At 47.9% G+C, this 13,090-nt stretch overlaps 3 protein-coding genes across 8 annotated transcripts in view; all 3 read right to left on the bottom strand.

The window, feature by feature from the left end:
- Positions 1-13,090, bottom strand: part of LOC126964308 (cytochrome c oxidase subunit 4 isoform 2, mitochondrial) — a 393,425-nt gene that overhangs the window by 130,480 nt on the left and 249,855 nt on the right. The window lies entirely within an intron of this gene.
- The window catches only part of HM13 (histocompatibility minor 13), a 182,831-nt gene that overhangs the window by 59,047 nt on the left and 110,694 nt on the right, over positions 1-13,090 (bottom strand). The window lies entirely within an intron of this gene.
- The window catches only part of REM1 (RRAD and GEM like GTPase 1), a 753,594-nt gene continuing 740,850 nt past the window's right edge, over positions 347-13,090 (bottom strand). For all 6 annotated transcript variants that reach the window (XM_050807219.1, XM_050807223.1, XM_050807217.1 and 3 more), the window contains exon 2: positions 347-1,113. In XM_050807219.1, the coding sequence (XP_050663176.1) occupies positions 572-1,069 (498 nt within the window). In that variant the 5' untranslated portion in view covers positions 1,070-1,113 and the 3' untranslated portion in view covers positions 347-571. The remainder of the gene's footprint in view (positions 1,114-13,090) is intronic.

Below are 13,090 nucleotides of genomic sequence, written 5' to 3' on the forward strand. Positions count from 1 at the left end.
TTAGTAGAGATGAGGTTTCACCGTATTAGCCAGGATGGTCTCCATCTCCTGACCTCGTGATTCACCCGCCTTGTCCCCCAAAGTGCTGGGATTACAGGTGTGAGTCACCGCGCCTGGCCTGGATCTTATTTTATGTAGATCTACTAGATTTGATGAAGACTTGTTTTTTCCTTGCCATACTGGCCTTCTAAATGACCTTTGAATTGAATTTAGAAGATGGGGAAGTGTAGACCTCTCTTGGCCTAAGTTTATTTTTATTTTTATTTTTTGAGACGGAGTCTTGCCCTGTCACCCAGGCTGGAATGCAGTGGCACGATCTCGGCTCACCGAAATCTCCGCCTCCAGGTTTTTTTTTTTTTTTTTTTTTGTTACTTAGTTTTTATTTCATAATCATAAACTTAACTCTGCAATCCAGCTAGGCATGGGAGAGAACAAGGAAAACATGGAACCCAAAGGGAACTGCAGCGAGAGCACAAAGATTCTAGGATACTGCGAGCAAATGGGGTGGAGGGGTGCTCTCCTGAGCTACAGAAGGAATGGTCTGGTGGTTAAGATAAAACACAAGTCAAACTTACTCGAGTTGTCCACAGTCAACAATGGTGATCTTCTTGCTGGTCTTGCCATTCCTGGACCCAAAGCGCTCCATGGCCTCCACAATATTCATGCCTTCTTTCACTTTGCCAAAGACCACATGCTTGCCATCCAACCACTCAGTCTTGGCAGTGCAGATGAAAAACTGGGAACCATTTGTGTTGGGTCCAGCATTTGCCATGGACAAGATGCCAGGACCTGTATGCTTTAGGATGAAGTTCTCATCTTCAAATTTCTCCCCATAGATGGACTTGCCACCAGTGCCATTATGGCGTGTGAAGTCACCACCCTGACACATAAACCCTGGAATAATTCTGTGAAAGCAGGAACCCTTATAACCAAATCCTTTCTCTCCAGTTCTCAGAGCACGAAAATTTTCTGCTGTCTTTGGAACCTTGTCTGCAAACAGCTCGAAGGAGACGCGGCCCAAAGGCTCGCCGTCGACGGCAATGTCGAAGAACACGGTAGGGTTGACCATGGCTAGTAGTACAGGACTTTCCTCGGCGGCAGCGTCTGCAAAGCCTCGGCGGCAGCGTCTGCAAAGCCCGCCTCCAGGTTTTAAATGATTCTCCTGCCTCAGCCTCCCCAGTAGCTGGGATTACAGGCGCTCACCACACCCGGCTAATTTTTGTATCTTTAGTAGAGATGGGGTTTCACCATGTTGGTCAGGCTGGTCTTGAACTCCTGACCTTGTGATCCGCCCACCTCGGTCTCCCAAAGTGCTGGGATTACAGGTGTGAGCCACCGTGCCCGGCCTTTTTTTTTTTTTTTTTTTTTTTTTTTGGGATGGAGTTTCACTTTTTTTTTTTTTTTTTTTTTTGAGACAGAGTCTAGCTCTGTCACCAGGCTGGAGTGCAGTGGCATGATCTTGGCCCACTGCAACCTCCAGATCCCTGGTTCAAGTGATTCTCCTGCCTCAGCCTCCCCAGTAGCTGGGATTACAGACATGCACCACCAGGTCTGGCTAGTTTTGTATTTTTAGTAGAGACTGGGTTTCTCCATGTTGGTGAGGTTGGTCTTAAACTCTGACCTCAGGGGATCCACCTGCCCCGCCCTCCCAGAGTGCTGGAATTACAGGCATGAGCCATCTTGCCTGGCCTGGCCTGAGTTTTTTAACAGCAGAGAAGAGGAAGAGAGTGAGACCCTGAGGAGTGAGGGAGGAGACTGGCTGTTTACTGCAGGACACTATCAATGCCTTATTGGTAGCATTAGCTAGACTTGGGCGCAGCCGTTATTCTGGAAGAAGTTACTTAAAAGTTACAACAGTTGTTTGAGCTGTATAAGTCTGCATTGGTAGGAGCAGTGCCAGAAGCAGCAACCCCTGCTGAAACCTGGCCACCATCGCTCTGCCCATGCCTGCTCCAACCCTGCTGGGTGCATCTTGCTTGATGCTGATGCTGGGTGCATAGAGAACTGCTGGCTCAGGGCAGGTGCAGGCAAGGTTGATGCTGCATGACTTCGGAGGTGAGGTCAGAAGAGGCCAAACATGAAGGTAAAATACTGTAGAGGAAATTAAAGAAAAAGGAAATAAGGAAGAAGCCAAACATCTTCCACCTTGTTCAGTGGAATACTTGCTCAAGGACCTCTGAGCCACTTTTAACAAGTCTGACTGCCCAGAGACTGCCATGTTGTAAGGAAGCCCAAGTCACGTGGAGAAGCCGTGTGTAGATGCTTCAGTTGGCAATGCCAGCTGAGTCCAGCCAGTCTTTTTGTTATCTCAGCCCAGGTGCCAGACATGTGAGTGAAGAGTCCTCCAGATGATCCCAGTCCCCAGCTGCTCGAGTCACACTAAGCCATCAAGTCTTCCCAGCTGGGGCTCCGGAGAACATGGAGCAGAGTCAAGCCATGCCCACAAAGTCCTGTCAAAACTCCTGATCCCCAGAATTAGGGAGTATGACAAAATAGTTGTTTTGTGAGTTCCTCTTTATGCAGCAATAGATAACCAGAACAACATGTCAGTTATGATTGGGTTTGGCTGGTTGCATGCAACAGAAAACCCCCAAGTAACAGCGATTTAAAACAGATGAACTTAAAGAGGTCGGGCGCAGTGGCTCACGCCTGTAATCCCAACGCTTTGGGAGGCCAAGTGGGCGGATCACCTGAGGTCAGGAGTTCAAGAGCAGCCTGGCCAAAATGGTGAAACCCTGTCTCTACTAAAAACACAAAAGCTAGCCAGGCGTGATGGTGTGTACCTGTAGTCTCAGCAACTCTGGAAGCTGAGCCATGAGAATTGTTTGAACCCAGGAGGAGGAGGCTGTAGTGAACCGAGATCATGCCACTGCACTCTAGCCTGGGTGACAGAGTGAGACTCTGTCTCAAAAAAAAAAAAAAAAAAAAAAAGAAAAGAAATTAAAACAGATGAACTGAAAGAAATGTGGAGTCAGGCAGATCAGGGCCAGTACAGCAGCTCCACAGCTATTGGGGATCCAGCTCCTTCCGTCTATTGTATTCATCATCCTAGCATAGAACTTCCATCCTCAAGGTCACCTCATGATCTAGGAAGGGTGCTCACCTAGCACTCTAAGAAGGATGCTATAGCTCTGGACACCTTTTTCAAATTGTAGTCTGGAAAGAGGAGGAAAGGGCAAAAGAGCTTTCATCCTCTCCCCTTTGACAATCACTCCAGGAGTTCTATATAATGCTTCTACTTACATTTAATTGGCCAGACCATAATTACCTGGCCATGTTTAGCCACAAGGGAGGCTGTGTGCACTCTATTAGTGGGACAGCATTAAGCTAGTTATTGGAAATCTTGCAATTGCCTAGATAAAAATGGAGTATTCTTTTTTTTTTTTTTTTTTTTTTTGAGACGGAGTCTCGCTCTGCCGCCCAGGCTGGAGTGCAGTGGCCGGATCTCAGCTCACTGCAAGCTCCGCCTCCCGGGTTCACGCCATTCTCCTGCCTCAGCCTCCCGAGTAGTTGGGACTACAGGCGCCCGCCACCGCGCCCAGCTAGTTTTTTGTATTTTTTAGTAGAGACGGGGTTTCACCGTGTTAGCCAGGATGGTCTCGATCTCCTGGCCTCGTGATCCGCCCGTCTCAGCCTCCCAAAGTGCTGGGATTACAGGCTTGAGCCACCGCGCCTGGCCTCTTTTTTTTTTTTTTTTTTTTTTAAATATGCCAAGCTGCAGAGTGCAGGAGTATTCTTACAATGAAAGAGGAGGAGAATGGAAGTTAGGAGGCAACAGCAATCTCTGCCATTGAAGGGCTCCCAGTGGAGTGGACATTTGAACCAAGTCTGGAAGGGTAAAGGAGATTCTATTTTCTATGTTTTATTTTTTTAAATAGCTAATGTATGGCCGGGCGCGGTGGCTCACGCCTGTAATCCCAGTACTTTGGGAGGCTGAGGCGGGCAGATCACGAAGTCAGGAGTTTGAGACCAGCCTGGCCAACATGGCGAAACCCCATCTGTAATAAAAATTAGCCAGGCGTGGTGACACACGCCTGTAATTCCAGCTACTCAGGAGGCTGAGACATGAGAATCAGTTGAACCTGGGACGCAGAGGTTGCAGTGAGCCGAGATCGTGCCACTGCACTCCAGCCTGGGCGACAGAGTAAGACTGTATCCAAAAAAAAAAAAAAAAAAAAGCAAAGGAATGAAAGAATGGTTACTCCGTAGGCAGAATAGTGGCATGGGCTGGTTGACTGAGTATAGTTATTTCTGGATTATATATTAAACAAGGAGTGCATTATCCATGAGTGTTCTGGGAAAGAGGTGGGCAATTCTTGGAGCTGAGGGTTCCTCCCCTTTTTAGACCATAAAGGGTAACTTCTGGACATTGCCATGGTGTTTGTAAACTATCATGACGTGAGTGGGAGTGTCTTTTAGCATGCTAATGCATTACAATTAGCATTTAACGAACAGTGAGGACGACCAGCGGTCACTTTTGTCGCCATCTTGGTTTTGGTGGGTTTTGACCAGCTTTTTTTACTGCATCCTGTTTTATCAGTAAGGTTTTTGTGACCTGTATCTTGTGCTGACCTCCTATCTCATCTTGTGACTAAGAATGCCTAATGGCCTGGGAATGCAGCCCAGTAGGTCTCAGCCTTACTTTACCCAGCCCCTATTAAGGATGGAGTTGCTCTGGTTCAAGCACCTCTGACAAAGTTCAAGCACCTCTGACAAACGTGTATATCAGAAGGCCACATAGCAAATCTAACAAGGTCGTTTACATATTAAAGAATGCATGTCAAGCACATTGGAATGGTTGCCTATAGAGGGATAGGAATGAGAGTGGCAACTGAGATTAAAACAACAACAAAAAATAGGTAGAGAAGTAAAATAAAACAGGGGCCTTGTGGAAAATGGTGATGATAGGCTACGAGGAAGGAATGAGTATAATGAACTCGTCACTCTGCTGCTTTCAAAATAGAAAACAAAAGGGAAAATAGAAGACTTTAAGCGAAAATTGTCATTTCAGAGTTCCCTTTGTTCTTTGTTGAGTTGGGGATGGAGGCTGGATTTGCAAAGGGAAAGGGAAGTGTCAGAGGGAGAACCTTTGACAGAATCAGGGTTCTGTGGTTTGCAAGGGCTGGAAGCACAGTTTGAAGCTCTTTAGGCAAAGGCTGGAATGCATTGGCCTCTTGAACTCCAAGGAAGAGGGGAATAACCAAACCCCTGCAAGGACAGGCAGGGATGGAATTGGGCCTCACTAACCCCTGGAAGCCAGGATGTCCATGCTGCCAGGATCCTCTCTCTGCATCTCCTTTCTGCTTTTATTTGCTTAGTCTTCATTCTCTTTCACAGAAAACCAGGCTTTCTACAAACAGCGGTCCTCAGGAACTGGGTTAACATGTTATGGTTTGCTGCAGGAACCTAGAAGCTCCCAGATCTGTGAACTTCCTTGGCTCAAGTTGGTCAGGGGAGTCTTGAAGGGTGTCTAATTCTACTCTCAAAGTCCTCTGGGGTGGGTGGTGAGGCTTCTGTTACACAGGCTGAATCTGAGGTCAGTGAGGATTTCCATAATCTCAGACCAAACCATAAGATGTTGAATGTCAGGCCGGGTGCGGTGGCTCACACCTGTAATCCCAGCACTCTGGGAGGCCAAGGCGGATGGATCACCTGAGGTCAGGAGTTCAAGACCAGCCTGGCCGACCTGGCGACTAAAAATACAAAAAATTAGCTGGGTGTGGTGGTACATGCCTATAATCCCAGCTACTCAGGAGGCTGAGGCAGGAGAATCATTTGAACCCAGGAGGCAGAGGTTGCAGTGAGCTGAGATTGCACCACTGCACTCCAGCCTGGGCAACAAGAGTGAAACTCTGTCTAAAAAAAAAAAAAGACGTCGAATGTCTGAGATGAACCAACCTCAGGGTCATAGAATATATATATATATATATATGTACATTACAGGAAGATACCACGGCAACCTGCTTGAGGAAAATGTGAGCCCTAAGCACCCTGGCTGGCAGGGCTGAAATGGCAAATCTGCTTTGCATTAGAAGTGAGCAGGAATCTGTGGGAGGCAGAGAAGTGGCAGGCAGAAATATAAGGAGCAGCAGCTGGGTGCAGTGGCCCATACCTGTAATCTCAGCACTTTGGGAAGCTGAGGAGGGAGGATCACTTGAGGCCAGGACTTCAAGACCAGCCTGGGCAACACAGACTCTGTCTCTACCAAAAAAACAAAACCTCAAAAAAAAAAAAACAAAAATTAACCGAGTGTGGTGGCACATGTCTGTAGCTACTCAAGAGGCTGAGGTGGGAGGATCATTGAGCCCAGGAGGTTGAGGCTGCAGTGAGCTGTGATTGTATCACTGCACTCCCAGTCGGACAGAGGGAGACCCTGTCTCAAAAAAGAAAAAATTAAATAAAATAACATAAAGAAAAGAAAAGAAATGGAGGGGAGGATGTGGAAGGAGAGGAGCCAGTGAGATGGATGGCATGAGGCTGGGACACTGGTAGAGACAGGGGGAAACATTCCCAGTAGGAGGGTGGCCAAGCACCTTGTTTGTGGGGCTCTGATGTGAGCACCTCTGTTGTTCTGCATCTTCAGGACAGTTTTCTATATGGACAGGGTGCTCTGGTGGGTGGTGCTATGTATTTCTCAGGGATTTCCCCATCCTGCTCAAACACTGAGGAGAAAGGATCTTGGAATCAGAAGACACCACGGGAACTCCGGCTGCTGAGTGGGAAATGGATTGGCCAAGATAAGAGTAAAAGTGAATAAATAGACTAAAGAAGTGATGCTGGTGGCTTTGACTGGGGGTGGGGGGCAATGGAGACAAAGAGAGGTGGACAGGATTAAGATAGATCTAGGATATTTCCATTTAGGACTGTGTTTAGGAAATAGGATGAAAAGGACTCCCTGATGGGACGTGAGGGAGGAGGAAGTGTGAAGACTGTGTCCTGGGTTTCTGAGCTGACCTACTGCATGATGGACGTGCCAGGACCTGAAATGGCGAAGATGGGTGGGGTGGAGGCACCCGTCCCTGTTTCCACCTGGAGTTGTTTCTTTTTTTCTTTTTTTCTTTCTTTCTTTCTTTTTTTTTGAGATGGTGTCTTGCTCTGTCACCCAGGCTGGACTGCAGTGGCGCAATCTCGGCTCATTGCAACCTCTGCCTCCTGGGCTCAAGCGATTCTCCTGCCTCAGCTTCCCTAGCTGGGACTATAAACGCGTGCCACCATGCCCGGCTAATTTTTTTTGTTTGTTTTTGGCAGAGACAGGGTTTCACCATGTTCACCAGGCTGGTCTTGAACTCCTGACCTCAAATGATCCACCCATCTCAGCCTCCCAAAGTGCTGGGATTACAGATGTGAGCCACCACGCTGTTAAGCCACCCTGGAGTTCTTTGGGAGGCTGCAGCTCCCCTTGCTCAAGTGCCCTCTCCTGCCAGCAGAGGGCAGCATAAGCCAGTTAACACAGAGCCCCCGCAAAGTGGCTGGGTTCTGGAGGGAGGACACTGGGATGGACGGCCACCACCTGGCTTAAGGGGAGGCAGCAGGCCTGCTCTGAGGCTCAAATGCAGTCTTTGACTTTAAGGCCAATTCCAGTCACAGAAATTTGGGGCTGTTCATATCTAAGGCAGCTGGTCAATCCAAGCCAGCCCATCTCTCCTGGGCTCATCAGCTTCTTGATTTGTCTCCTGGAGTCCCCTGCACATCGCATCTCTTTGCTTGAAACCCTTCAATGACTCCCCGGTGCCCCTGCCCTCAAGATAACTTCATGCTCCTCACCATGGCCTTGTCGTCCGCTCATTCATTGCACATCTCCTTTTGCAATCCAAGCTCTTTTCTGCCTTACACCCTTTGTATAGGTGTCGCCTGCCTGGTCTTCTCTCTCCCTGCTTTTATTTATTTATTTTTAAAATTATTATTATTATTAAGATAGCTCTTTCTTATGGGTCCTAGCTTCAAACTCATCTTCCACCCAGGCTGGAGTGCGGTGGCACGATCTCGCTCATTGTAACCTCCACCTACCAGGTTCAAGCGATTCTCCTGCTCCAGCCTCTCGAGTAGCGGGGACTACAGGCACCCACCATCACATTCACCTAATTTTTGTATTCTTGGTAGAGACGGGGTCTCACTATGTTGCACAGGCTGGTCTCAAACTTCTAGGCTCAAGCGATCCTCCCGCCTCAGCCTCCCAACGTGCTGGGATTATAGGCATGAGCCGCCATACCCAGCCCCTGACCACTTTTCTGTCTTTATCTGAGTTACTTAAAAGACAAACAAACCCTCGCAGCACATAGCATTTACGTGACAGGGTGACTGGATGTATTATTAATACTTTGCATCTTTCTCTCTCTGTTGGTCTCTCCCCTTTCTGTGCTCTCTTGCCTAGGGGAGCTTTGGTTCTAGGGCCCAAAGCAAAAGCTGCTTCCAAGACTCTTTTCTTTCTGGACTCCGCTTTCTATAAGCTTAAACATTGTGGAGCAGATACCATAAATCGTCAGTTTTATGGGCCCAGTCCTGCTCACGGATGTGTTTTGTATGACTTTTGCCAAGGTTTAAAAACTGGCTTTAGTTGGGCATGGTGGTGTGTGCCTATAGTTCCAGCTACTTGGGAGGCTGAAGTGAGAGAATCGCTTGAACCCAGGAGTTTGAGACCAGCCTGGGCAACGTAGCAAGACCTTGTTTCTCTACAAAACATTAAAAAAACCAAAAAAAACAAAAAAACCCCCAAAAACCCAGGCTTGGTGGCATGTACCTGTATTACCAGCTACTCAGGAGACTGAGGCGGGAGCATCGCTTGAGCCTGGGAGTTTGAGGCTGTGGTGAACTATGATCATGCCACTAAATTCCAGCCTGTGCAACAGAATGAGATATCGTCTCTAAAAAACAAAACAAAGCAAAATAAAAACAAAAATCTGGGTTTACTTAGTTACCACGGTTAAAAAATGGAGCAGTTTCAGAATAAAAATGTGGATAGTTGCCTTCTTTTGAACATTTAGTAGGTCTGGCAGTCTTGGCCCTGTATTTTCCTGTGATGGGTGCTAATGTTTACTGAGTAACTACTAATGTCAGTCACTGTCCTAAGTGCTTTCTCATGTGAAGCTGCCGTACCTACCGGTACAAGTTTTGTTTTTTTTTTTTTGGGGGTATGGAGTCTCACTCTGTCACCCAGGCTGGAGTGCAGTGGCGTGATTTCGGGTCACTGGAACTTCTGCCTCCTGGGTTCAAGCGATTCTCCTGCTTCAGCCTCCAGAGTAGCTGGAATTACAGGCATGTGCCACCACGCCTGGCTAATTTTTTTTTTTTTTTTTTGAGACGGAGTCTTGCTTTGTCATCCAGGCTGGAGTGCAGTGGCACGATCTTGGCTCACTGCAAGCTCCGCCTCCTGGGTTCACGTCATTCTCCTGCCTCAGCCTCCCCAGCAGCTGGGACTACAGGCACACGCCACCACACCCGGTTAGTATTTTTGTATTTTCAGTAGAGATGGGGTTTCACTGTGTTAGCCAGGATGGTCTTGATCTCCTGACCTTGTGATCTGCCCGCCTCGGCCTCCCAAAGTGCTGGGATTGCAGGCGTGAGCCACTACGCCCAGCCTAATTTTTGTATTTTCAGTAGAGATAGGGTTTCACCACGTTGGCCAGGCTGGTCTCGAACCCCTGACCTGAGGTGATCTGTCTGCCTTGGCCTCCCAAAGTGCTGGGATTACAGGCGTGAGCCATTGTGCCCGGCCACAAGTATTCTTTTTCATAGTTTAGGAAACAGGTACAGAGAGGTTAAGTGACTTGCCTAAGGACTCACAGACAGCAAAGAGTGGCACCAGAATTTGAACCTGGGCAGCATAGCTCTAGAATGCAGCCCCCTAACCACTAGGCTACGTTACCTGATAAGTTTGGCAAGCTAAGTTGTGCTGACCTTTTTTTATTGGGAAAAAAAAAAAACCTTTCTGGGTGTAGAGATAATGTCATCTTCCTGCTCCAAAGCCCTGTGATTATAGATGTGAGCTATTATACCTGGCCTATGCTGGCCTTTTTAGGCAAGGCATGTGCTCTAGGTCACTAAGTCTCATACTTTTTTCTGTTGCTACCTGCTTGGCCCCTGGAGACTTGGAGTTTGCAAATGCTTGGTGCTCATTGCTTTTGAGGGCAGGAACAGAAGGACAGAAAGGAGGTGTCAGAGGCCATGAAAGTTGGTGGAGTCCAGGATCAGGGAGCTCTCCTACCCCAAGAGGTGGCTAGACCGTGGGGATGGCCAGGTGGTGTGCTTGGAGAGGCTGGATTCAGGCCTGGTGATTCCAGCCTCTAGCAAGACTTCTAGGCACCTCGCTTGGCTTGGCTTGCAGGGACTGCTGGACTTCAGGGGCTATTGAGGGCTTGGGCACTGTGGTCAGAGGCCTCACGTGGTCCAGTGCCAGGGGAAGTCCCTGTCTTCCCTCCTTGTTTCTTGTCATGGAGTGGCTTCAGTAAGGATGGAGATCGAATTTCTCTGCAGTTCAGAAGGATGGGAGTAGAGGATAGGAGTAGAATTTGCTTTTTAAGAAAATAAAAAATGAATATTTATTGCACACTTGAATTTGGAGGTTAAGATTTAGATCTGATACAATAATCTGTAATTCTTTTTATTATTATTATTATTGTTACTATTTTGAGATGGAGTCTTGCTCTGTTGCCCAGGCTGGAGTGCAGTGGTGTGATCTTGGCTCACTGCAACCTCTGCCTCCCAGGTTCAAGCGATTCTCCTGCCTCAGCCCCCTGAGTTGCTGGGATTACAGGTGTGTGCCACCACATTCAGCTAATTTTTGTATTTTTAGTAGAGATGGGGTTTCACCATGTTGGCCAGGCTGGTCTCGACCTCCTGACCTCAGGTGATCCACCCACCTCGGCCTCCCAAAGTGCTGGGATTACAGGTGTGAGCCACTGCACCCAGCCTCTTTTTATTATTTTAATAACGTTGTCTTTTTTGGTTTGTCTCTTCTATTAGACTGTGAACTTGAGGGCAGAAATTATGCATGCTGTGTTCACACTGAGCTTCACCCAGTACTTCTACTGTCTAGAGAGTGCCCAGCACATAGTAGATTTTCAGTAATCATTATAATTATAACACACATCCATGGGGTACTGATTTGCCTCCCATGCACTGCACTAAACATTTACAAACTCCCTTGATCCTCACACCATCATATGGGGCAGACATCTCCATCATTCTCATTATACACGTGAGGACTCTGAGGTACAGACAGGCTAAATAACTTGCCCAAGGTCACACAGCTTGGGTTGCATTTAATAAATATTCATCAAATGAATGGATGAGTGGATGATTTCCTGCAGTGCTTCTGCTCTCTTTTGCCCGTCAACCTATGCAGCTCCAAACCCTCCATCCCACGGTATCAGAATTGCACAGGTTAGACCCAGGCAGGGGAGTGCCTCAGCACCTTTGGTGAGTCCCTGAGGCCCACAGGGCAATGTCCTTAGCCCTGGGACTGGTGACTGATCCCTTTTAATCTTCTCTGGCTTGTCCTGCTAGGCTACTTTCTCTGTGTTTATTTATTTATTTATATTCTTTTAGATATGGGGGGGGGTCTCACTATGTTGCCCAGGCTGGTCTCGAACTCCTGAGCTCAAGTGATCCTTCTGCCTTGGCCTCCCAAAGTGCTGGGATTATAGGCCCTACTTTCTCTTTATCCTTACACTTCAACACACTAAGTACTCACAGGTTCCCTAGATTCTTTTCAGCCTCCCTGTTTTTGCTCAAGATCTTCCCTGTGCCTGGGACATCCTTCCAATCCTGAGATTCCATTTTTCCCAAAGGAGATAGCAGGAAGGTAGGCCAGTTCTTTAAACCATGGCCATTCCTTGTTTGGTTATACTGAAACACTAGATTGCGTCTGGTCTCTGGCAGTCTTCTGATGGTGGTGGTGATGGTGATTGTAGAACAGTATCCTCATCCCCTTGTCCTTCTGTACCCCTGGGGATACTGAGTTCAAGAGAGGAAAAGGGACTTGATAAAAACAAACCAGGGGATCAGACTCAGAGCAGGGCAGCAACTTCTGCCTTACACAGTGGATGGGCCTGACCACTCAAAAAGAGATACTCAGTTCTGAGCATAGAGCTTGAAATTCCACCATTGGAGATTATTTCCTTTGGAGGGTAAAGGATGTTGAAGGCTCTTTGGTCTTCAGGGAGCCTCAGCCAATGTTGCAAACCCCTGTGATGAATCCTACACAAAGCTCATGTCAGCCTGTTCCCAGGAGGATTGGCTGGCTGACAGGCAGCCAAGGGTGAGATGCCGTGGGAAGGAGATCCTGACTGAGGGCTGTAGGAATGTGGGAAGCACCAAAGCAGGCAGAAAAATGGGGATGGATGGGGGAGGGGGCAGTGTCAGCTGTAGAGAGGGTGGGGCTGCTGTGAGAGCCTTGGGTGAGGGACTCAGGAAGCTTGGTTTCACTGCCAGCTTGCTGTGTGATGTTGGGCAAGTCTCTTTCCTACTCGGAGCTCTGATCTGGGTGGGTGCTATGGAACAGACTTGCTTCTGGGTTTATCTTAAGGCTCTTGAATGTCAAAAAGTTGGTGCCCTGGGGTGGTGGTTGCCATGGCAACTATCTCTAAGGAGACAGTGACCAAGGAGACTGTTGCCATGACTATGGTGACCAGGTAAAGAGCCAAATGATTGGCTCTCGGTTCTTCCTTGAGACAGGTTCCTCCCCATCACTTCCTTCCATTACCTGCTCAAGGTCAGTGTGTAGGGGGCCAGATAAACTGGCACCTAAAGGAAGTGTCAGGAGTCAGGGACCTGTGTTCTAATGCCTTGTTTTACACTGCCAGGCTGTGTGACCTTGGGCAAGTCTCTGCTTTTCCTTGGGCATTAGTTTCCTCATCTGAAAGATGAAGAGACTGCACAGGGCCTCTTCACCTCTAAATTTCTACCATTTGCCTTTAAACAGGAGACGAAGTTGTGATCCAAAGGGTTGTTTCCAGGAGTGATATGAAAAGTATTAATAATGATTGTGACCATCACTTACTGATGATCCACACAGCCCTGGGTGGCCCTGCCGTGGAAGGGGTACTACCCCTTTAATGGCTGTTAAGGGAAGGGGCCCTGGAGGGTTCAGAGG

The sequence above is a fragment of the Macaca thibetana genome, chromosome 10 (genome assembly GCF_024542745.1).
Source record: "Macaca thibetana thibetana isolate TM-01 chromosome 10, ASM2454274v1, whole genome shotgun sequence".
Classification (NCBI taxonomy): Eukaryota; Metazoa; Chordata; class Mammalia; order Primates; family Cercopithecidae; genus Macaca; species Macaca thibetana.